General features: G+C 55.6%; 2 protein-coding genes across 3 annotated transcripts; one reads left to right on the forward strand and one right to left on the reverse strand.

Annotated features, from left to right (window-relative positions):
- The first annotated feature begins 69 nt into the window (after window positions 1-69).
- On the forward strand, window positions 70-14,173 carry PMM1 (phosphomannomutase 1). 2 transcript variants are annotated; one of them, XM_026069160.1, is made up of 8 exons: window positions 70-151; window positions 1,157-1,274; window positions 2,556-2,632; window positions 3,169-3,260; window positions 5,727-5,826; window positions 6,802-6,877; window positions 9,967-10,082; window positions 11,026-14,172. In XM_026069160.1, the coding sequence occupies exons 1-8, from the start codon at window positions 80-82 to the stop codon at window positions 11,146-11,148; spliced, it is 774 nt and encodes a 257-aa protein (XP_025924945.1). In that variant the 5' UTR covers window positions 70-79; the 3' UTR covers window positions 11,149-14,172. The 2 variants fall into 2 exon arrangements, with proteins under 2 accessions (XP_025924945.1, XP_025924944.1); XM_026069159.1 differs by lacking the exon at window positions 70-151 and having other exon boundaries at window positions 766-1,274; window positions 11,026-14,173.
- A 2,294-nt stretch (window positions 14,174-16,467) lies between these two features.
- On the reverse strand, window positions 16,468-17,488 carry CSDC2 (cold shock domain containing C2). Its single transcript, XM_026069156.1, has 3 exons — window positions 17,295-17,488; window positions 16,815-16,937; window positions 16,468-16,630 (listed from the first exon to the last, which is right to left on the reverse strand). The coding sequence occupies exons 1-3, from the start codon at window positions 17,468-17,470 to the stop codon at window positions 16,468-16,470; spliced, it is 462 nt and encodes a 153-aa protein (XP_025924941.1). The 5' UTR covers window positions 17,471-17,488.
- Window positions 17,489-23,346: the final 5,858 nt, after the last annotated feature.

Below are 23,346 nucleotides of genomic sequence, written 5' to 3' on the forward strand. Positions count from 1 at the left end.
CGGCGCCGTGGGGAGGTGCCGCCGCCCGGCACCGCCCCCGGGCCGCCCCCGCGGAGGCCGGGTGGCGGCGGCGGCGGCGATGGCTGCCGCGGCGGGGGGCCGGGTGCTCTGCCTCTTCGACGTGGACGGGACCCTCACGCCGGCGCGGCAGGTACCGCGGGGAGCGGGAGGGCGGCCGCCGGGGCCCCCCCGCCACCGCCCGCCGGGCTCGGCGCGGGTCGCACGCGGCGGGGACGGGGGAGACCTGCAGCGGGGGGAGTCACCCGCCAGCAGAGGCCTTTTTCTCCAGGGGATGGAGAAGCAAAGCCACAGAACAGCGGCGCTCTCCTTTTTCATTTTTATTTATTTTTATTTTTTTGGCTTTGCTCGGCCCTTGCGCTTGGCCCCCTCCCCGCAGGCCGGCCCGGTGTGGGGCGCGGGGAGCCCGGGCGCCCCCTCGCTTCGTGGGCCCCGGAGTGCGCAGGGGTAGCTGCCTTCCTGCCCTGTGTCTTTCCCACCTGGGGCAATTCGTGGTTCGTCCTCGCGGGAAGCTGCCCCATCGTGCTCTTGCTCTGGTTTCTGAGCTCTCYGGGCTGCCCAGGGGCCGTGGGGGGTCGCGTTTCCCTGTTCCCCTCTGCCCTTGCGGCTGCACAGGGCATGGCCCGCCGGGGAGTGTGGGAAGGTCGGGTACCAGTATCCGCCCTCAGGTAGGAAGACGCAAACGATCACAGGTGCGCTGGCACATCTGTAAAACGCCCCACGTGGGGGTTTCTCTTTCCTCCTCCTCCTCTGCTGCCTGTCTTCCCCGTCTCCCTCCCCCTGTACGTCCGGCTCCCCGTTCTCCTAACCCGACGGCGTGGCGTGGGGCGGCCTGCTGCCCTGGCCAAGTGCAGCGCTGCAGGAGCCAAGCCAGCGGAGTCCTGCCCGCACGTGGGAGCCGCTTTTGCCTCCACCCATGTCCGGTTCGCGGAGGCTGCTGCGGACGGATGGAGAAAGCAAGGGGCTATCATTTCACTCGGCCTGAGGGATGTTTGGGGAAGGGGGGAAAGGACAGACCCTGCTGCCACCAGTGCTGGAGCTGTCTGTGGTGGCTCTGCTGCGGGCTGCTCTGGGGCCCGTGGCTTACCTGCTCCCCCTGCTGCAGTATAACCTGTCACTTTTCCTCCCACTCCTCCAGAAAATTGAACCAGAAGTGGACAAGTTCCTGCAGGAGCTGCGCAAGAGAGCGAAGATTGGGGTGGTGGGAGGCTCCGACTATTCCAAGATAGCCGAGCAGCTGGGTGAGGGTGACGAAGGTGAGATGCCACCTGCACTGGAGGAAGGGAGCAGCCACCGGGGGGCAAGAGGGGGGCAGCAGGCAGATACCAGGGAGCGTAGGAGCTAATCCACGTTTTATAGCCTCTGGGACTTCCATGTACCACGGCACAGGGGGCCTCTTTGTATCCAGAGGGATCACATACATCCAAAATCAACAAGCTGCCTCCGAGCCTGTCTTCGTGGCCATTGCCCTTTGGCCGCTGGTGGTGCCCAAGGAGCCACGGAGCTGCTGTTCAAAGGCTAACGTCTGCTGAGAGCAGGTGGGGGTGCTGTTAACCCACCCCTTCAGGTCTTGTGCTGGGCCCAGTCCAGGGCCACAGCAGCTGCAAGAGCAGCTGGGATCTTCTTTGCTCCTGCAGCTCCTGCAATTAGCAATCAAGAGCCCGTTGTGAATTTTGCCTCCACCCCTGCTCTCTCCCTGTTGCTCTGCAAGCTACTCAGCCGCGCACCCTTCAGTGACTGGGGTCTCTGATGAGTTCTCGATTAAGCTCAGAGCCAGAACAGATGGAAAGCGGCGGTGCCCAAGCTGTTCACCTGCACGCCCATGGTGCTATGGACCAGGTGGCCCTGAGCAGTGGCGGGCAGGGGATGAGCCGCCAGTGCTACCTGGGCAGGGCAAACGGGGATGGGAGGTAGAGGAGGGACTGGGAGAGCAAGGCAGGCGACCTGTCTCGGTCTGCCTTGTTTTCCCTCTCCAATATCAGTGTAAAACACACGGCTGGGTACTAAGGTCTCTCTTCTGCCTCATTAGCTGAGAGAGGCCACACCATGAAGTAATTCACGGCTCAAGGGAGCATGAGATTAATTGCTGAGTCGGCAGTGGTCTGTTTACTGCCCCCAGGAGGGGCTGGAATTAGATAACCAGTAACTACATCACGGGAATATCCTGGCAGTGGGGAAGGGAAGAGAGGGAGCAGAAGGACATGCACGCGATGGAAAGCCTGGTGTTTTGGAGCTCTTATCTCGGTTCTGCCACTGATTCAGTCTGTGAGCTCAGTCAGGTCCCTTCCCCCTTCATGCCTCAGCATCCCACCTGGGAGCTGAAGATAATGTCCCTCCCTACTGTGCAGGGAACGGTGAGGGATGGCGCTCATTTGCTGAGTGCTGGGAGATGAGAAGTGTGATGCTAAGGATTATGGAGAAAGGCTCCCTGGGTCCTGAATACAGGCAGCATTTCTCTTTTCATGTGGCCCCTTTTCCTAGGCAAAGGCTGAAGCAGTACTAATTTTTTTTTTCCTCCTTTGTTTCCTCCCCTCCAGTCATCAATAAATTTGACTATGTCTTTGCTGAGAATGGTACTGTGCAATACAAGAACGGGCAACTGGTCTCCAAGCAGGTAGGCCCAGCAGCTCTCACAAACACAACTCTCCTTCTCCATCCCTGTGCATCTCATGAGTGCTGTGGGAAAAAGTGTCTGGTCCCATTCAGAAGGGCAACCTCTTCTGTTCTCCCCAGCAGCCAGGTTTGCCTGTCCCGCTCCTCCTGTTCATGTTCTTGGGTTCGAGCAAAGCCTGGAGCCTGCCCTCCCCACAAATAACTGTTGGGCTGTTGGGCTCACATGTTGTCTGTCATGGGGCTCACATGTTTTGTGGCTGAGACAGCCAGGACCACCTCAGGTATGGCAGCTGCTTAGCCCCAGGAGAGGCTGTGCGGCTGATGCTCCTGTGGGGCAGAAGAGCCAAAGAGGCCGGAAAAAAGAACTGTTCCTGCTGTCTTGTGCTGCCCTCACTGCATACTGTCCACATTGGGTAGAAAAGCCTGGTCCAAAAAGGCTTTGCTGTTTTCTGGAGAGCCTCTCTTCCTGACAAGTTAGCAGGAATCTGGGCTTCATGTGTCTCTAGCTTCTTCCTTGCTCCCCCTTCTGCCCCCTAGGCCATTCAGGACCACCTGGGAGAAGAGCTGCTGCAGGATCTAATCAACTTCTGTCTCAACTACATGGCGCTGCTGAAGCTGCCCAAGAAACGGTAAAGGCTTGAGCCTGCGCAAACGGGAGTTGTGTCACTGATTTCTAGGGAACTCAGTCCTCCAGAGGCCTCTTGAGACAAGCTCAATAGCCCAGCTGTTCTTTGCTCCAGGTCTGGCAGGTTTTTGTTAGTATCTAGAGGCCCTGTACAGGATCATTGTCCCATTGAGCTGAGCAATGTGGGCAAACCATGTAGGACAGTCTTTGTTCTGGAGAGTTTGCAGTATTTGTTAACATAATGCCTGCTCTTTCCCCCCTCAGATTTTCTTCCCTCAGAAGCAGGGTACAGCCACTGCCTGCAGCTGTTTTAAGACAATAGTAACAGCTCGTTCCTCATCAGAGCATCAGGCATAAGCATTCGTATGAGGCTCCAAACAGACAAAGAATGGGAGGGCTGAAGTCCTCAGATGGGAAGTCCAGAGGCTGAGCACATAGTTTCACACTGCATCTAACCCAGTGTCACTTCAAGCCACTGGTAATAGGGCTGGCCCTGCTGTGCTCCCAACCATGTGCTCCTGTTTGCTTCCCCTGCATCGGATCCAGCCTCACAGGGTGAGGTTGTTCACCTGGCCTGAAGGACAACCAGTCCACCACAAGGAAAGAAAAGGATAGTTTCCCCTTGGATCAGCTTGCCCTGTTATCACACCATTGCTAGATCCAGCAGAAACAAGGGAGAGGGGACAGATGGCAGAGACATGGAAGGGGAGAACAGGATGGCCTTCTTCAGAGGCAGCTCGCAGTTAAACCAGTCTGGGTGTAACGTCAAAACACCCCTCAGACTACAATTTCATAAATGCTTGAAGTCAGCATGAGCCAGCGCTGCTATTGAAAGAAGCCATTCTGCCCTCTTCTTGAGCCAGCTGTTTGTGCCTGCTCTGTCCCATGTCAGCACCAGTGTTTGTATGGTGAACCTGCACAGGGGAGTGCTCTGGCTGAAATTAAGACTTGAATGAAAATTGCTAAACTGTGATCCAAATCAGTCTTTTGATCTGAGTCACCATGTGGCAGCATGAGCACTTGTGAGAGGGGCCAGGGTGGCTGGCTCCTTTTGGCAGGAGTGCTGGCTAAACATGTCCCCAAAACTGTGGGCTGGGGCCCAGACACCTCAAGGCTGTTTGGTTGCCTCACTGATGTCTGGTTGCCCAACACCCAGCAAGGTTTTGGCTCCTAAATGTCTCTGTGGGTTCAGGCTTTTGGGATTTTTAGCAAAGCAAGGGCTTGAACCCGTGTCTCCTGAGTCCTGGCCTAGGGCATGAACCACCAGACCCTTGGTGTTATCTGGGACAACATTGGCACTGCTGAGGTGCTGCCCAGCAGGCTGTAGGCATGGCTGCCTGTGTGTCCTTCTTCCTTCAGTGTGCTGTAAGACAGGATCTGAGGTGGGGAAAGCTAGTCTCAGGTTCAGTGCTTCATCACAGAACAACAGCAGACAGGGCTGGGAGGGATGTCAAAGGGTTAGTGAGTTCAGGGCTCCTCAGCTGGAAAGGGAAGGGGATATTCCTTCTCCAGCTAGGTTTCCACAAGAGCTTTTATTCTATTTTCAAATAGACTGTGCATGCCATCCCTTGTTGTTTGCAACACCAGTGCTGGTACTGGGCTGAACCCTCAAAAAGCTATTCCAAGCTGTGAAGTTGTTATCAAATCAGTGACAAAGTCAACAAAACTGGCCAGGTTTCTAGCAGAGAGAAGAGAAAGGAATAGTTTTCTGACAGCTTAGTGCTTTGAAGCGGCCCAGTGAGGGACTGGCAGAGTAGTAGTGCCAGTGCAGGATGAGGGTGGCAAGCAGGAAATTCAGTCGTGTCCATGTGAGCTTAGATAAGAACCACAGTCAAAGGTGCAGGGAGGGGAAAACAAGAGACACAAAGGCCCTGCAGGTCCTACCTGATCACGACCCACAATGAGGTGCTGATTGTTCATCATCAGCCAGCACCTTACATCAGTAGTGAGTTACATTGACCTGCTCCATCCTACTGCCTCAAGGTACTGCCAACTCCACCCAACTCATCTACCACAGATAACATATCTTAAAAGCCACCAGGGTGGAGATGTCACAGTCCCGACAGGCAGTTGGTGCGGTCTGGAGAACAGCTGTCCTTGCAGTTGTTATAACAATAGAAAATATTTCCTAGCATCTCACCTAAGCCCATTGCTCCCAGCCTGTCTCCAGGGTGCACAAGAATGGTTTATTTCTCTTCTTTTCACAGTCTCCTTTTATAAAATTGTGAGCCTCTGGGAGACCTTAAGTAGAGTTGTTCAAGCATGGCCTCAGCCTGCTGCAGCAGGGCTCTTGAGCGTCTTTGAGGCTCTCGTATACCTGAAGCACAAGCACCCACGGGTGGACACAGCGTCTTTCCTGCTGTGTGCTCCTGCAGACACTAAGCAGTCATTCCCCTGGAAAGGTCTGTTTCTCTCTGCCTGCCCCCGTTGTAAAACCCTCCAGTAACCCTGTGCCCTTGCCTGCATACAGAGGGACCTTCATTGAGTTTCGCAATGGGATGCTGAACATCTCCCCCATCGGACGGAGCTGCACACCAGAGGAGCGAATCGAGTTCTCTGAGTTGGACAAGGTATGCGGGCCTGTCCTGGGCTCACCCTCCCCTTCTCCGCTGATCTTGCAGCGTTACAGCTCTTGGGTCTTGTCTGCTTCTCCCTTGCCCAAGGGAAGGAGCCCAGCTCCAAGCTGGGCACCACGCCAACACACACAGCAAGGTGAAGACAGGACTGATGGTCAGAAAGCCCAAGGAGAGACACAGATAAAGGGAAGAATTTGGCTTCATTGGGGACCACCAATGCAGTGGGGCTGCCAACAGTGTTCCTTGTGCTGTGGGAGACCCCCAGGGAATAAGGCATTTATTTCACAGGGTATTTCCTCGTTCACAATAAACAAAGACGGAATTCCCCTGAAAACCCTCAGAGAGCCTGAAACTTTCTAGCTCAGGTCACCCCTCCAGGATGGCCCAGCAGCCATTTCTTTCTCTCCTACTCTCCCAGCCCTAAAAGAGCTGGAACCAATGGGCTTCCCAGACTGGGATCTCTGAAGTGTTTGGCCTGCACTCAGAGCAGTTTCTACCTGTGGGAGCTTTCTTGGGAAATAGGGATCAGTCAGACTTTGCAAGACGTAAGCAAAGCTGGAAACTTTGGATTATGAACTTGTCTTCTGGGAAATTGAAGCAGATGCATTTCATTGCCAAGGAGGGTGCGTGATCTGCTGTTCCCAGTAGTTTGCTGAATCTGGCCTAAGCTAACGACCTTATAAGCAGGCCTTGGGTCAGACTGATGGAAGCTGGCTAAACATTGTTAAACTGTCCAGGAGGAGGGGGTCAGACAAGAGGGAACTGAAGGCAGTCAGTTTAGTGTCTGTTCAGGATCTTGCAGAGCACAGAGTTCCCTTGGGGCTTAGGGAGGTAGGAAGGGGAAGTGGGATCAGAGCAGAGAAATGCACCAGAGTTGCCCAGCAAATGTCTTTCAGCAGATTATGGTAGACTGTCAACATCTAATTATTCAAACCCTTCTTCCTCCCCTTTCCTTCTTCTCCTCTATAGAAAGAGCGGATCCGGGAGAAGTTTGTGGCAGCCTTGCAGAGGGAGTTTGCTGGCAAAGGCCTGCGTTTCTCTCGAGGTGAGCAGAGGGTGCTACCCTGGCTTTGTATTGGCCTCTTTATTGTGTTTCCCATTAAATTCTAGGAAGGGCAGTAGGAATCCTGGCTATTCCCTCCAGGGGCTTGGTTGGGTGAACACTGGAGCAGTGCTCCCCAGGGGGACCCTGGCAAGAGGACAAAGAGCTTCTATTCCTGGAGAGCTGTTTTGAGGGTGGCACATTCACAGCAAGGCAATGGGCAGAGAATAAACTGTGCTGTAGATTTTCTTCTTGGGGAATTGGCTATACAGACTGGTTTCTGCCCCATGACGTTTTCTGTGCCTTATTTTAGTTAGCTCTGCTGAGCCCACCCCTGCACAGGAGGTCTGTTTTGGCTCAAGCATCAGCAGTAGGGTTGCCGGCAGAGCTCCAGGCACATCCAGTCCTCTGCACAGACTCCTCTAGGAATGCAGTGGTATAAGAGAGAAAGGATCCTCACGCGTTTCTCCGCTCTGGAGCTTTGTTTGGAGCTGCCAAGTGGCAGGGAGTTTGTCTCTCCATGCCATGACCTTTTGCAGGTCCACTTCTTGGGGTGGAGCTGCACTTTTACAGCCAACTTAACAAAGGCGAGGAACTGAAGGAGAAGCTGAGCTATCTTGGGAATGTACTGAGGATGGGGAGGAAAATGAGGTGTTATGTAAGTGATGGGGCTGAAATTGGAAGAGACTGTCTGCAGAAAGGATAGGTACGTTTTAACATAAGGAGGTGCCACGTGGAAATCTAGCCAAAGGGCAAGGGGATGACGAAGCTGGGATGCGGCAGGTGACACTCCACTCTTGTGCACAGCACCAGCCAGTACAGAGCGCTTGGCCCTCTGGTCTTCCAAGAGCTTTCATCCTGAGAGTGTCCCCTCCCCTCTCCCTTCAGTGTCCTGCCAAGAATATCTTGTGCTGCCCGCAGCATTGACACAGATCATTTGTCATAGCAGAGAAAGACAAAGGCCCTGCAGCCAGGTCCCCAAGGGCACAGGGGACAAGAACAGAACAATGGGCCTTTCTCCTCTGACTTTGGGAAGCTGCCATCAAGAGCTCCGGCCCCTGGTGTAAAAGCATGAAGACAGTGGGAGCTGCGGGCCCCCAGCTTCTCTGCAGAGAAAGCATGGGGTGTCTCAGGTCAGGCATCCAAAAACAGGGGCACATGGAAACAGGCCTCTTGTGGCAGGCTGGCTCCAAGCACCTTGTCCCAGGCTGTGGAGGGCACAAGACCCAGAGGTGATGGGAGATCTCGCTGCAGCCCCCTGGACCTGTGCTTTGCCCAGACCAGGGACAGTGCTTGCTGTCCTTGATGCAGGCCTCACTCCCCTCTCTGTCTGATTTCCTCCCCACTTTGGCTGTCATCAGGAGCCCTTCTTGCTGCCCAGAACCAGGAGAAATGCAGCATTTTTCACAGGTAAATGACTCTGGATACAAAAAGAGGAAGGATTTTGAGGGCACTGTCCTGGAAAATGGGCGGTCAGGTTTATCTGCTGCTCTGCTGCAGGCTCCTTTTGTGAGCCCAGACACTTCCCCATACCTGATCTCCTAGGGCACTTGCTCCCTTCAGTATTGCAGTGCCTTGCCTGGGTCACCCTACCTCCTCATGAATCCTCTGCCCTGAGCTGCGCACACAGGTTCCTTGCCCTGTGCATGGGGAACCAGTGGCAGTTTAGGGACCCCCCAAACCAACAGGGCACCTCAGCTAGCCAAGGAGGAGCAGAGGAGGTCATCAGTACATACACTTCCGAGCAGCCTGAGGGATGGGTGCCTCCCCTCCAGCAGGGACCTTCCCCCGTGGGTAACTGTCTCCCTCCTAAGAGAGGTGAGGATTATTATTTGCGATGAAAGATACGGTGAAACTCCGGAATTGCTGGTAGCCTGGTAGATTGCCTAGAGAAACAGGCAAACGACATCACCCCACTGGGGACCCAGTGGAGCAGGGGTCTGAACTGGGGGGTGAGGGACATCCCAGTTCAAATCCATGTTCCTCTGGGCTCCAAGTGAGACCCAAATATACGTATGCCCTAAACTGTGGGCTTTGACTGTTCTGGGAGGAGTGTTTCACTGATGCTGCTCCTGGCTGTGTCAGCTTGCTGGTGGGGCAGGGGGCTAACTGTACAGCGTGGATGCAGAAGAGGATTGGATTCAAATCCCTTTTCCCACACAGCACGGAACAGCCCCAGAGGATGGGGAATGTGCTGCCTGGGGTTTAGTGTACACCCAAAATGGGAGCGGGGGTGCTGGGGATAACTCTGCCTGATCTAGAGCCAGGGCTTGTTTCTCACCTTTTTAGACAGTACTGTGCGTGTGGATGTTCACACATATACAGGCTCTCTGGGAAAGCTCCCTTACCTCTGTATGTCTGCCCCATCTGCCTTGACACCTCTCAAGCTGTTGGCAGCCTGCATTTGACTCAGTGATGAGAGGTGACAGGGCCCCAAGCAGGTCAACAGGCTCACGGTACGGTGGTGGCAAAGTCCATGCTCCTTGAGCAGCGTGCAAAGCCCGCTCAGGGCCTGCAGCATGGCAAGTGGGGACCCAAGGTGTGTGATATGCAGAGTTCGCTTTGTGTTTGCAGAACACCAGGAGCTCCAGATACCTGCAGGGTTAAGTAGCTTCAGAGCAGTGGTTTTAGAAATGTCGGTGATGTCCGCACAGGAGCCTAGGAGAGAGCTTGATGCTGGTATCTATCTGAGGACGTGGGCTTTGTGCCCACTTCTGCCTCATGTGGGATGCAGAGTGCGTCAGTGCTGATCTGTAAGGCATAACCCCCAAATCTGCCCCTGACAGAGCCATCTCTTGCAACTCCCCCACCATGCCCACTGGGTCCTGCTTGCATCCGTGGTTGTCACGGGAGCTGTGCTGATGTCGCCCCAGCTGTGCTGATGTCACCCCTGCCTGTTGTCATAGGAACGGCATGGTCCTGGTCACATGCTGGAAGATCAGTCAGGGAGGGAGGCAGATGCCTGGGTGCTGTGTGGGGAGGGCTCTCTGCGCGTGTCCACCCTTTTTCCCCTCCTCCTGTCCGTCCCAGGGTGGGAGGATACCCTGCCAGCACCCAGCCACAGTGCCTGATGCCCTTCGTTCTGCTGGCAGGTGGCATGATCAGCTTTGACGTCTTCCCAGAGGGCTGGGACAAGCGCTACTGCCTCAACGTCCTTGACGACGAGCGATTTGACACCATCCACTTCTTTGGAAATGAGACAACCCCTGTGAGTATGCTCCGGTAGCCCAGTGCTTGGCCACCTTCTCTTGTTCAGCCTAGTGAGCACTGCGCAGAGCTGCTCCCTCCACGGTCCCTGCGCCTGAGCCTCTGCCAGAGGCCAACACAGACCTCTAGCGGTGCAAGAGGGAGAGATGCTGTCATGTGGGGTGTGTTTGCAGCAGGCTCATAATGTTTGCAAGTCTGGCTGGACTGTGCAGAAATCACCTTGGATTTGCTGTGCTGGGGTCAACATCAGTATTGCTTTCCTTCCCCCAGCACTGTCTGGGGGTGTCAGCCACTCCTGAGGCCAATACGACCCAGAAGACAAGCCCTAAACACTTAGGAGAGGGCTTTTCAGGAACAGCTTTGCCTTCCCTTTAGTCTGGTGGAGAGTGGTGCTTCCTTGCTGCTATAGACCAGCTTAGCCATCTGCTTGGCCCTTTCCCTTCCAGATGCTGGCAACCTCCCCTGCCCAGATGCGCCCACCCCATCTCCTGCTAGACCTTTCATGAGCAGGGTAGGGGTTAACCCTGCCCTCCCAGACAAGCTATCCTGGTCTAGGACCTTCCCTGTCCTTTCCAGGGGATGTGGTGCTCTCCACCATACACCTCCCATGCTCTAAGGTGGCACAGAAGAGGGGAAGCAGGAGCAGGGCTCTCAGTACAGCCTCTTCTGCCTCCCTGCTGGCACGTGGGTAACAAGCAGCATGTCTCTGTGAGCCAGCAAAGCCCGACCAGCCCATTCCCTGCAGGGTCACTGCCTGCCAAGGTGTGCATGAACCCAGCTGGCTAGCCGCATGCTCCTGGCTTCTGCCCCAGCTCAAGGGAGACCTGCGCTGCAGCAGCAAATGGAGGCTCCTTGCAGGACGAAACAAGCTCTGGGTTGTCAAAGGAGGAGGAGGCTCTGACGAGGCTCTGCTAACTTTTTCCCTATTTTGTATTCCCGTGCAGGGAGGGAACGATTATGAAATTTATGATGATCCCCGAACGGTGGGACATAGTGTCCAGTCCCCCAAGGATACCGTCCAGCGATGTCGTGAAATCTTCTTTCCAGAGAGAGCTAATGAGTGCTGACTGTGAGATCCCTGCAGCTCTTCTCCACCACTCTCTTCCCCCATGAGGAAAAGCACCTTCATTTGAGGAATCTGCTCAGGGTAGACTGGAAAACACTTTCCAGAGCTGGTCAGGATTTAATATGTGAATGCGGGTGGGTGTGCAGAAGAGGGGCTCAGATGATCAGCCCTTCAGCACTCCCCATTTATGGCTGGAGTCTGTGGGATTGGACAGCCCTTCTCTCCAGAAAAACTCTTCTCTTTCCAGTTCAGGCCTAGGTGGGAGGCAATACCTGCTTTCTTGATCTGAAAGCATTCGAAATGGCCAGTCATGACAGTGTGTGTGTCCCTCTCTTGCTCCCTCCCCTTTTCTCTTCTTTCTCGCTCTGTTTCTCTTAACATTTCTGCACAAGGGAATATGCATCTCATGTTTCTCTCCCTCTTGTCCCTTTTGACAGGGAAGATGGGTCTGCTCAGGCTCCAGGCACTCTCACTGGAGAAGCAAGATGCCAATAAAGCAGTTTGTTCCAAGGCCCTGGTAGGAAGGGGCAGCAGCGACCCCAGCTTGTTGCAGTGCTGTATGCCCTAACGGAGAGGGACACGGTATCAGCATTGCCCTGAGACCTCAAGGCCTGTGTGCATCCCTCACCTCAGTTCCATGCAGGGACTGTCCTTAGACATGGCCTGGGAATGATATTTTTAAAATGGCTGTGCTCCCACTCTGGGCTTTGCTCAGGTGCCTAAAGAAACTAATTCTCTTTACCTTATGAAAAAAAATGGCTACAATGGGTTTCATGTCCTGCAGAAGTTGTCAAGTCTGACAGCTGGCTTGTCTGGAGGACCCCTGGGTGTCTAATGAGCATAGGGCACTTTGTGGGAAGACTGGGATCAGACACTCTACCAACAGTCTTCTCATGTTTCGGCATTGGAGTCACTGGTGTGTTAGTACCCAATCTTATCCAAGGCATTCATTAACAGAAACTAAATCCTCTTCCTTTCCTAGTGCTCAGCTTTCCTGTCATGTTCTTCTGTCAGAGACATTTTCAGAGATGGCCAATACAGGCCAAAACTGGTTCCTAGTGCCAGTGGAGATATATACTTTAACAATACCCTCCAAGCTTTCTTTTTCCACCACATTTCCTCCACCCACTCGCTTTACATGGCCGCCTTTAGGGAGGCAATTATTCGGTGCCACTCTCATATGTCCTCTTCTTTCTTCTTCTGAGTTTTCATGCATAGCAAAACTAAATCTCTCTTTGGGCCCTGACCTCCTCCCTCACATTGCCCCTTTACTCCTGGCTGTTACACTAGGGTGTGACTGCACATCAGTGACTTTAGTTGCAGCTCAGTGCTCAGCAGGACGTTTGGGGATCCTCCCCAGGGAGGTGCCCTCCTTACAGCTGCCTGGGGCACAAGCACCTGGTATTTGTGCTCCCAGAGGGGAGGCCAGAGGTTCCTCCAAAATTTGTCATATTGCTCCCTGGAAGCTTTTCTCACCATGTCCCTGCCAATGTGTCACTGTCCCTGCTGAGCTGTTACTGTCTCTTGGTTCTGTTTTTCCTCTCCTTTTTCTCTTGTTCCTGCTTTCCTTGCACTCTAATTGCCTCTCCCTGTAGCCCAGTTGCTCTTTGCATCTAGTAGCTGGACTGCAGAGAGAGATTTCTCAGCTGGCTACCACCACTTAACTAAGGGACCAAGTTGCTCAGACAAGATACGTTGGTGCTTTTAGATCCAGGGCAGGGCTCCCACATTGGCACTGGCAGAAGCCTGAGTGGACCTTGGTACTGTTGCCTGGCCACAGTCGCAAGAGCAGGTGTGCTGCATGGCCAGTAGCATCAGGGTGCTTTTCTTCTCCATTTGACTGTACCTCATAACTCCACAACACATCAGGTCTGTAATGCATCAAGTCTGCATGAGTGCATTGGTCTGCCGGGCATCCAGAAATCCCCAACAGATGCACGAGTTCCTCTTTCTACCCAGACAAAATTTCTGAGTGGGAGAAGAGGACCTGTTGGAGAAGCCTGATGCAGGGTACCTTTTCCACAGACCACTGTTTTTAGCCCTCCGGGACAACCTTTATGGAGGAGTCATGTTTTGTGGTTCCTCCTTCTCTGTTTCACTGTGGATCAGGTTACATGTGGTTTTCTTGGTTTATTTTTTTCTGTAAGTGAATTCAAAGTCAGCAGGATCTCTAGAGAGCTCCGTGGTGTTGAAAATCAGGCCCTGACCCTGAAGGTGCAAGACACCACAGTGGCTTGGGGACTGAGGTGACTGGTGTATTTGAAGGGAAAGAGAGGCTCTGTCCAAAGCTGCTCCTGGTGGCATTGCTTGGTGTGGGGAGAATTGCAGGGAGTGCAGAGTAGAAACACAGCTGCCCTTTGAGGCAGTAGCCACTGTTTTCTCTGCTGAGGAGTCCACATGGGCATTGTGGGGATCAAGTTCAGGAAGCTTCCTCTTTCCTGGTGTCCTCTGTGTTACACTGAGCTTGGGCTAGTGGGGGGGCACCTCCTGCCAGGAGACCCTGTCCTGCTGGAGAAAGAGGAGGGCGGCATCAGAAATAACTGGGGAGCCCCGGGATCTTGAGGCACCGAAATGCTGCTATTGAGGTGGCTGAACGCTGAACTTGGCATGAGGCAGGCACCTCACCTGTCCGCTGGGAAGCAGATGGGTAGCGCAGGGGTGCCCATGTGTCCCCCACTGAGGACAAGGCATGCAGAGGAGGCCCGTGCCAGAGAGCTGAGCAGTCTCTGGCTGCAGAGCGGCTGCCATGGCTCTTCAGTCCGGCCAGCACAGAGCCAAAGCTAACCCGCGGGACCTGCAGAGACAAAATCGGGTCCTCCATGGTGCTGTGAGTATGCGCAAGGGAGGATTTCTCAGCGCTTGTGTGCAAGCAGGCGGACGTGATGGGCCCCACGTCAGGAACGGTGTTGCCATATGGTTCTGTATCCCTGCAAGACGGGCAGTTCCTGTCTGACTGATACTAACTGTTAAATAAGAAATATATTTAAATACATATATAAATATATATACATATATAAAAATCAATCATATTAAAGCTGTAACGGCCATGGAGGGAGCGTCTGCTTTGTGCCCGAGCTCTGCTCTGGCCCTTGCATGCTGTGGGTGTCTGGGGGTGAGTTGAGGGAAGGGGAAGCCATGGAGAACTGCGCAGTCCTATGGCCAGCAGCAGGGCTTCAATACCCCCCCCCCCCTCCTTGCAGGCAGCAGCCTCTGGTCCTGGGGCTGGGGTCTGCTGCCCCCAAGCACCCAGAGCAGCCCGCTCTCCCCCACTGCGACACACACCCACGCACACACAGAGCCGGCATGGGCAGGGCTCATGGGAAAGTCACTTTTAATGGATTATTGCCAATGTTACAAAGGTCGACACAAGGTCAGACAGGCGGGAACCACACTAGAGTTGTAAAAACACCAACAATTCTAGGGTTTTAGTTTATTTCCCAAAAAAAATAAAAAAACAACGTTTGTCTTGGCCAAGCTGACCGTGTGTCCGGGGAGGCCTGGAGCTGGCATGGTGTTGCCGTAGCCCGGGGGGCAGCTGGGCCTCGGGTCGGCAGCGGGTGGGTGGCAGCAGGGACCCGAGGCAATCCCAGAGCAAGTCTGGGGTTCGGGGCAGCAGGACCCCAGGTCTGCATTGCCCCGAGCTGTCCCACACACCGGGCAGGGTGGCCATTGCCCCCCTTTCTCTCCCCGATTATGGCAGACCCATGTCGCTGTCGCAGAAAGGTTGAAAACGGAAAAACAAACCCATTTGGCAGCAGCTGCGCCGCCTTTTTCCCGGGCTCCCGGTCCAGCCTCCACTCACCATTGGTGCCGAGGCCCGGCAGTGCCAGCGGTTCCCACAGGGGATGAGGCACGGGGACTGCCCCCCATCCTCCCCCCCGAGCACAGGGGTCCGCCTGGCCAGGACATGGCAGAGAAGACCAAAAAACGAAGTTTGTGCTTTATATACGAGACCCTGTCTACACCGAGGGGGCAGGGAGGTGTCCACACATGGCACAACCGGGGGAAGGTGTCACGGCAGGGGCACAACGGCACTCGCCCTGCAGCTGAGACTGCGACCGCCCCGACCCTTTGGCCCCTCTCCTCCTGCCCCACAGCAAACTACAGACACACACACACGCACGCACGCACGCACGCACGCACGCAGCGGGGCATCCCATGGGGCTGGGGTGACAGGGCCGGGAGAGGAGAAGGAAGCCATCACTCCAAAAGCCAGGTCAGCTCGCTCCAAGGAAAGTGCATCACCTGCCTCTCGGCACCATGCACGGCAGCGCCATGACACGAGTCCGCCCGGGCTCAGCCCCCCCAGGCCGGGGGCCGCCTGGCTCCTGGGCTTGGCCTCGGCAGTCGGAGCATTAGCAACGGTGCCGCTGGCCCTGTGCTGTTCACCAAAGCCAGCCTTCTGCAGCCAGGGGCGAGAGTGTGGCCACAGGACACCCGGCCGCCACTGCTGTGGGGCCGCAGGCGCCCACGGGGCTAGCAATGGAGACTGGCAAATGGATGCGGAGAGTGGCGACTCAGATACACCCCCGAGCACTCACCCTTGAGCACAGGGTGGCTCTTCCCCTTAAAACTAATCTTTTTCTTTCTTTAAGCCACACTTTTTTTTTCCTTACTTCTTAAGCTTGTGGGGTAGCACATCCCCATCTCGTGGCATCACCAAGTGTTGAGCCCCCCATCCCAGGCCCCAGGCCACCTGCGGGGACGTGCATGCTCAGCAGCACTGCTTGCCACCAAGGCTGCTCACAAATTAAACCTCCGAAACCCGAGGCACCCCAGGATTTAAAGGAAATAAAACCCAAGCTGCTTGTTCGGATAGAGCCCACTCCTCCTGCCTCCCGCTCTCCTGGTCTGAGCTGGTAGAGACGTTGAAAACAGACTGCAAAAACTAACATTAAAATGAGTCACCCTTCTCCCAGACGAGTGACAAATCCGAATTACAAGCGACAGGGGAAGGGAGCAGGAAGGGTTTAGCTGCCCCCATCCCGGCATAGTGACACTCAGCCCTGTGCGGCCCCATTCCCCTAAGCCCCACGCGTGGTCCTGGGCGCTTTCCTGCACCACTGCCCTGAGGGACCAGGACACCATGGGGGCGGCCGAATCAGGGGGCAGCAGGGGGCCAGGGAGGGGGATGAGGAGGAAGGGACAGACAGACAGACAGAAAGGAAACCGTAACTGTATAAAAGACACTGAACGCAAATGCCTTACACGTTCTGGGGTGGCCCAGGCCCGGCCGCACCAGCACCCCACTCGCTCCACGCGGCCACCCCCCGGCGCAGTCGCCTGCCAGCCGAGCCGGCCTGCAGCCCCCCGCAGCCGCCTAGGAGCCGATGATCTGGCCGGACCACGTCTCGTGCTTCGCGTGGGGGGCCAGGTTGGTGAGCACCACCTCCACCGCCTGCAGCTTCTGGTTCTTGGGAGGGATGGGGCAGACTTTGTACGTCACCTCGTCCCCCTCCACCGGCACGTACTCGCCCTCAATGCTGTGGGGAGAGGATGGGCCGTGGGGACGGCGCCAAGGGCTGGACCCCCGCCCCCACACTCGTCCAGCACCCAACCCGCATGCTGCACCTTGGGCAAACCCCGCTGGCTGAGAGGCATCCAAATTTATGCATCCGGGCAATCCGAGAGGCACACCACCGCGGGATCCCCCTGCCCCAGACTTACTCGGACACATGAACGAAAATGTCCTCTGTGCCATTCTCAGGGGTGATGAAGCCATGGCCCTGGGAGCGCGAGAACTGCTTGCAGACGCCCTTGAAGATGGGGCCAGCAGAGGCACGAGCCGTCCTGCAGGAGGGAAGAGAGGGGGAAAGCTTGCCCGGGGCATGGCGGGAGATGCCAGGCGGGTGACGGCACCAGGCCGAGCAGCCCCAGCCTGCAGCTCAGCCAGGTGCCAGCACGGAAGAGCTTTCCTCAAAAAAAAAACCATGGTGTTTCTTGCCCACGGGGGTCTGTGGGATTGCACCACTCACAAATTTAGGGTGCAGAAGCTCCCTGATGTAGCACACACCTGCAATTTCCCAAATAAATAGGTGCCTTCTCACCAGAGATAAGAAATGCACCCTGGACTGACTGGAGCCCGCATGGTCCTCCTTGCAGCAAGGGCCTGGCCACGATGGCGACGTGCGGCGGCTGGCTACTTACGCAGAGTACGTCCTGGTCCTCTTGGTGGGCAGCGGGCTGGGCAGGTCCCTCAGCAGGAGGTTGCCCCGCTCCCAGACACGGCTGCCCTCGCGCTGGAAGGGGAAGGTGGGCCACACGGGCGACTTGGGTGAGTGCAGTGATGGCACCGCTGGTGGCGCGCTGGGGTCGGATGACATGGCAGGGCCGGTGGGCTGCTCCGTCGTGGGCGGCTGGCAGGGCGGGAGAGGGTGCCCGAGCTCACGGCCACACGCCGCTGCTGCCTTCAACCTAGCAAGCAAGGGAGAAGCCGTTACCAGCCTCCAGGAGGCACTTTTGCCAGCGCGGTTTGCTACACTCACCGAATCCGGACGCCTTTTACAGGTAAGTATTGAGGGAGATGCACTTTGGGGGATTTCGCTGACGGAGCTACACCAGCAAATAGGGTTTTGTGCATCACAGGCACCACTTGCTCCTGGCCACCCTCCATGGCTGTGGATGTCCCCTGTCGGTCAGCAAAGCCAGGGGGAGACCCCAGCATCGGCAATAGCCCAGAGAGCCCCATCCTAGGTTACAGGAAGCCAGGATATTCCAGCAAATCAATGAGCAAGTAGGGGAAGAGTGTGCTAGGTTGCTTCTTTCTTTCAGCTTTAGCACTACATATTTTTATTCCTAGTATCTGGCTGGGGATGAAGTCCATAAATCAACGTGTCATGGGAGACAGATCAGCTGAGCACAGACTGCAACAGGCAGGGCCTGTTCCTGCAAAGATGTCTGCGCAGCGCATGGCATGATCAGGCCCCCAACCAGGGCCTCTGCGATAATAGCAGTAACGAATACCAGGTAATTCAAGAGATTTTTGCAGCAGCTTTTGCCAGGCATTAACTGGCCTGCTTAGGCGAAATGTTATCCTTCAGCCACTCATGGGGGAATCCCGGAAAGCTGGTCTCCAGATGCTCCATCGCCATCAGTCTAGCCAGCGGGCAATAACACAGATTTTTCCACGGAGGACAAGGTACCTGATCCCTCCAAATCACCCCCAGGCTCTGCCACAGCTCTCCCAGCCATGGAAAAGTGATTGGAATTGATTAGTTTAGCAGTCCAAAAAATTAAATGGGAGGGCAGAGGAAACAGAGATTTTTGCTAAAAAAGTAAAGGAAAAGGCTGAGAGAACAATTAAGTCAACGCCAGCGCTGGTTTCAGAGGCACTGGAGGTCTGGGGGGGGGCAGGTCAAGGCCAGAGCAGACTTCAGCCAACAGGATAGCTGCTGGGGACTTCGTTCCCCTTGGTTGGCATTGATTTGGCCCAAACTACTGAATGTGGTGAGAAAATAACCCCACACAGAGGGCTCTGGCGAACAGGCATTGTCTGGTGCCTTCCCATGGCTAGAGCTGTACCCAGCACCCATCCAGGACTCTCCCTGTTGCTTTGGGGCACCTGAAAATCTCACCTGTGCCAGCAAACCGACATGGAAATGCGCTGATAGGGGAGGAAAGGTGGTTATCCCCGTTCTTCCTGGTCAGGAAAGCAGGCACCGAGACAACAGTGACCCCCTTGAGGACTCGCAGTGGGGCCAGGTCCCCGGTCCGTGGTTCAGACCCTAACCCCAACCCTCAGCTGCCCCTGTCCGGAAAGGGCATGGGGAGGCTCTTGCAGAGCCCCCAGCAGCGCGCACACAGTATTTCATGCCCTGATGCAACCCTCGACAGCAACACGTGGCAGGGTGCCTCCTCCTTCCCTACTGTCCCATGTCACTGACCTTTGGTAACACCCGGGCACTCTGTTCTCAACAACAACTCTCGTCATCAGGCTCCAGTTTCCACCAGCTTTTCAAGGTTTGAAAAAAATTACAGCCCATGCACTGAAGTTGCACTTTTGCCCCAAATAGCACAAAACCCCTGCTCTTCCGTTGCAAGAGGCTTTGCAACACTTGGCGAGGACGCCTGGCTGCCAGGCCTCATGCTAAAACGGAGAGTGGCAGAGCAAGCACAGGCGAGCGGCTGCCCGCTGCATCACTGCGAGGGTCAGCATGTGAAAGCCAGTTGCTTGCTCAGTTTTGAGCCAGCCAGTGAGCAGGCTCTGGAGCGTGATTAGCGCCACAGCTGCTCACACAGACATGCTGGCAGCAATGCTGTCGAAGGCATTTAGACAGCCTTTCCTCGGCTGTCGGATTTCCTTTCCTGTTGGTCGCCGCCAAGCACTGCTGGCTCCCGGAGACTGGTGTGGACGGCTGCTCCAGGGGTGCCAGGGGACTCATCCATCGCCCCCCTGGTCAGGGGCTTCCCTGTCACCCAGAGCTAAGGAGTTCGTGCCCAATATCCCGCTGAGTGATTGCTACCTTCCCCAAAATCCCCACGGGGCTGAGGGGTGCATTTGGGACTCCACCTGCCCAACGTGTTTCATGCTCCAGGAAACCCAGCAATTTTTTAATTTGCTTTCTGACTCATCCGCGGCCCCTGGAGAAACAGAGTCCTTGGGGGACGTGAGAAAGGGGGTCACCTCCATGCTGAAAATAGCAGGCACCAAGGGCATGGGAGAAATTTTCTGGAGCAGCTGAAGTTTCAGGGAGGACACAGGCGGCTCGTCCTCCCCTCACCACCCATATTCGCTTTCCCAGACCCCAAACCCAGCCTAGCTATGGCTTCACCCATGCCTTAGCTAGTTTTTTAGCGGCGGCCATTCATGATCCTTGCAAAGCCTCAAAGCAGGTCGCTCTGCCCCTTCTGCCCTGGCCGGTGCCACCTTTCCTGGTGGGCGAGCAGCCTGGTTCCTTCGGGCGATGGGGTGCCCCGGAGTGCTGTGGGAGTCAGTGCTTGCCAAGGCACAGTCAGGGCTAGACAAACATAATGAGTTTGGGGGATCCAGCCCTCAAGTCTGGGTGACGTTATGGTGTTGCCACTACAAAAATTGCTTTACCATGATATGCCTCAGCTGTGTGCGTTTTCACTGATGTGGCCTTTGGGCTTCCCATTGTCCCTAATCTGGTGGGTGAGTATTTAACTTGAATAACTGTGCTTTGAGCAAACTATTAGTATGCTAAGGGAGTCAGTGGGAGCCAGGAGAAAGAGCTTCTTCTGGCTGGTCTGCAAGGGAGGTGGTGAAATGGAAGTTTCTCAGAGGCAAAACAAAAATAAGAGACAAATGGGAAGGGACAAACAAGAGGGGGGAGCCTTGCAGAGACAAAACGGTCAGGGCAGAAGAAGTGACAGCTGAGCATGGGTTTGTACCAGGAGGGCCTGGTTTACCTGTGGGACCAGCCTTGGACAGAGGGGCTGGGGTGCCCTGAGAAGCATTGTGATTCAGGGAGCTGGAGCATGCTGGAAATTGCAGATCGGGTTTATCGCAGCTGATAAGGGTAGCAGGCACGCCACAGAAAAGGCAATGGCACTCCAAAATCCTGCGCAAAGCAAGATTCTCTCCCGCTGGGGCCTCTCCAGCACCATCAGTCCATGTGGCAAATCCTCTACTGCTGTTTCCACTCAGGCAGGCAAGAAAGGAGGCGTCCACACGGGAGGTCTCATGCTGCAGATGCTACTAAGAAATGACCCGATGCTCCAACCCCAGACCTCCTCCTTCCCATTTATTACCACCAAGCGGCATGAACATTGGCAGCTGCTCAAGTTTGCTTTGATGTGACCTGGCGGGAATTGTCTCGGCATCTCAAGGAAGAAGAAATTGCCTCTGCTTGGGCCACTGCGGCCCAGCTCAGGGCTCGCACGAGGCTGGTGCGACCATATCCCCACAGCAATGGCCACCTTTGGTCATGGCCATCAGGGGTGCCTGGCTCCGGGACCAGCGGGCTCCTGCTCACTATCACTCAAGGGTACGCCAGGACTGGATGCCTATCAGCAGGAAGACATCCAGCCACGCAGGTCTCCAGGATTAGTGTGAGGGCTTGTCTCACCCTCTTCTGCCAAGCTTGCTTGGGTATTTTGGAAGATGCATGACACTAGAGTCTGTAACATCACTTTTTTGGAGAGAAAGAGCTGTTTTGCGACTCGGCATTGGCAGGAAGAGAAGTCATCCCAGGGAGCAATGAGAGGCAATGGAAAGCTTGTTTTTAAGGCAGGGAGATAGGTGATGGTGGAGGGGGACACACAGGGTGCTCCTGGCAGGGCAAGCTGCACATCTCCACTGTGTGAGCTGTATTTGCACCGCAAGCCTGGCACTATTGCCCAGGGACACAAGAGGCACTTTGGGGGGCTCCAGCTGTCCCAAAGTGGGGCAGCCACAGAAACACATCTCTACCACATAAGTATCTTGCCCCAGTGTGGGGCATTTTGTGAGAAGGAGAAAAAACCCATATAACAAAGGGAGGAGAAAGGGAGGAAGACCCTTAAGTCTGACAGTAGCTCATCATGGATGGAGATGAGCACGGGGACACAGGCACAGGGAGGCTGTGGGATCTCCATCCTTGGAGATATGCAACACTCACCTGGGCAAGGTCCTGAGCAAGGTGCTCCAACTTGGAAATTATATCTAACTTTGAAGTGGGGGGGTTGGCGCAGAGACCCCCACGGCACCCTTCAACCCAAATTATTCCACGTTTCTAGGTGGCAAGAGGGGAGGAGGCAGCGTGGGATTCCTCCTGCATGGTGTTTGCATCCTAGGCCACACCACGTTGTCCAGATTTACACTGCCAAGGTGTTTTCTGGGGATCACCACACCGGACACCTACAAACAGAGCACTGGAACAGGTTGCCCAGAGAGGTTGTGGAGTCTCCTTCTCTGGAGATTTTCAAAACCTGCCTGGATGTGATCCTGTGCAATGTGCTCTAGGTGACCCTGCTTGAGCAGGGGAGGTTGGACTAGATGATCTCCAGAGGTCCCTTCCAACCTCAACCATTCTGTGATTCTGTGAAATCCTGAGTCAGGGCTGCTGCCTGCCCTGCTTCAGCTTGTGGCAGGAGCACGCTATTGGGAGAGTGCCCCGATTTGGGATCAGCCTTCGGGCCCGAGGTCGAGTGCCCGGCTGTGGCTGTGCCGGTGCTTCTCCGTCAGCAAGGCGAAGCAGGAGCGTTGGCACAACCGGGCGCTCCGGCGCGATACCCCGGCTCCAACCTCATTTAAATCTCTGCAGCAAACAAAGGAACCGAGGAAATTAAACTCATGGCAAGAAAGGGCTGAGGGAAGAGGGGAGATGTGAGCATGTCATCACTGGAGTCTCCTCCCCTTCCAGTCCAGCCAGGGAGTGGGGGAGGCCTCTCCCAGCTTCCCACCCCTCTCCTGCCCTCCCTGCCGTGCCACCCCACAGACCTCTCCAGAGCCCAGCGACTGCATCACTCCCCCTTGCAACCCCGACCAGGCAACACAGCGGGGGCATTTGGGGGAAAAGAGGCTCTTTTCCCCTCTCCCCCATTGCCAGCAATCGCCCCAAGCTCTGCTGGGGGCTGAGAGCCTCCTTCATGAGCCCTGGTCTCTCCCAGCCTGGCAGACAGGCACTGCGGACATACCGCACTCCCGCACACGCCATGTCCATCCCACACACGCACATGGGTGCAGGGACAAAATCCAGGTCACCTGAGCAGCCAAGCAGAGCGGGCAGCAGCCCAGCTCAGCTGCGGGGCATAGGAAGGTTTCCCGGCACAGCCCCCAGCTGCCATGGGACCTCCATCCCTCGTTCCTCACAGTGCTGGTGGCAGCTCATGTCTTCACTCAGGCGTGGGCGGGTGACAGCCCTCCGAGCCAAGGACGCGCGTAAGCCCCGCGCCGAGACCTCTCTCCAGCGCCCAGGCACCAGGGCAGATGCTCATCTGCCTGCCCCACTCCCCAAAGACCTAATCCACGAATGAAACCCCAGACCCCTGTGGTAATACAGTTTTTTCAGGTGCCCCAGTGGCAGCTAGCTTAGCTTTTGTGTTTTTCCAAGGGAGCATTTCCAAGCCGAGCTGACAGGCAGACGCCCTCCGTCAGAGAATACGCAAAACCCAGGCCAATTAACGGCGACAAGCACTAGACACATCGGCTTTTACCTAGCGATCCAAGCATCCCATTCATCACGATCCACTGAAAGGGCTGCGGTTTATCAAATAAAACCACTGTCTCACTCTCTCTCCCGCTTTAAATCTAAACACA

Source organism: Apteryx rowi, unplaced genomic scaffold (assembly GCF_003343035.1).
Source record: "Apteryx rowi isolate R43461 unplaced genomic scaffold, aptRow1 scaffold_287, whole genome shotgun sequence".
NCBI lineage: Eukaryota > Metazoa > Chordata > Aves > Apterygiformes > Apterygidae > Apteryx > Apteryx rowi.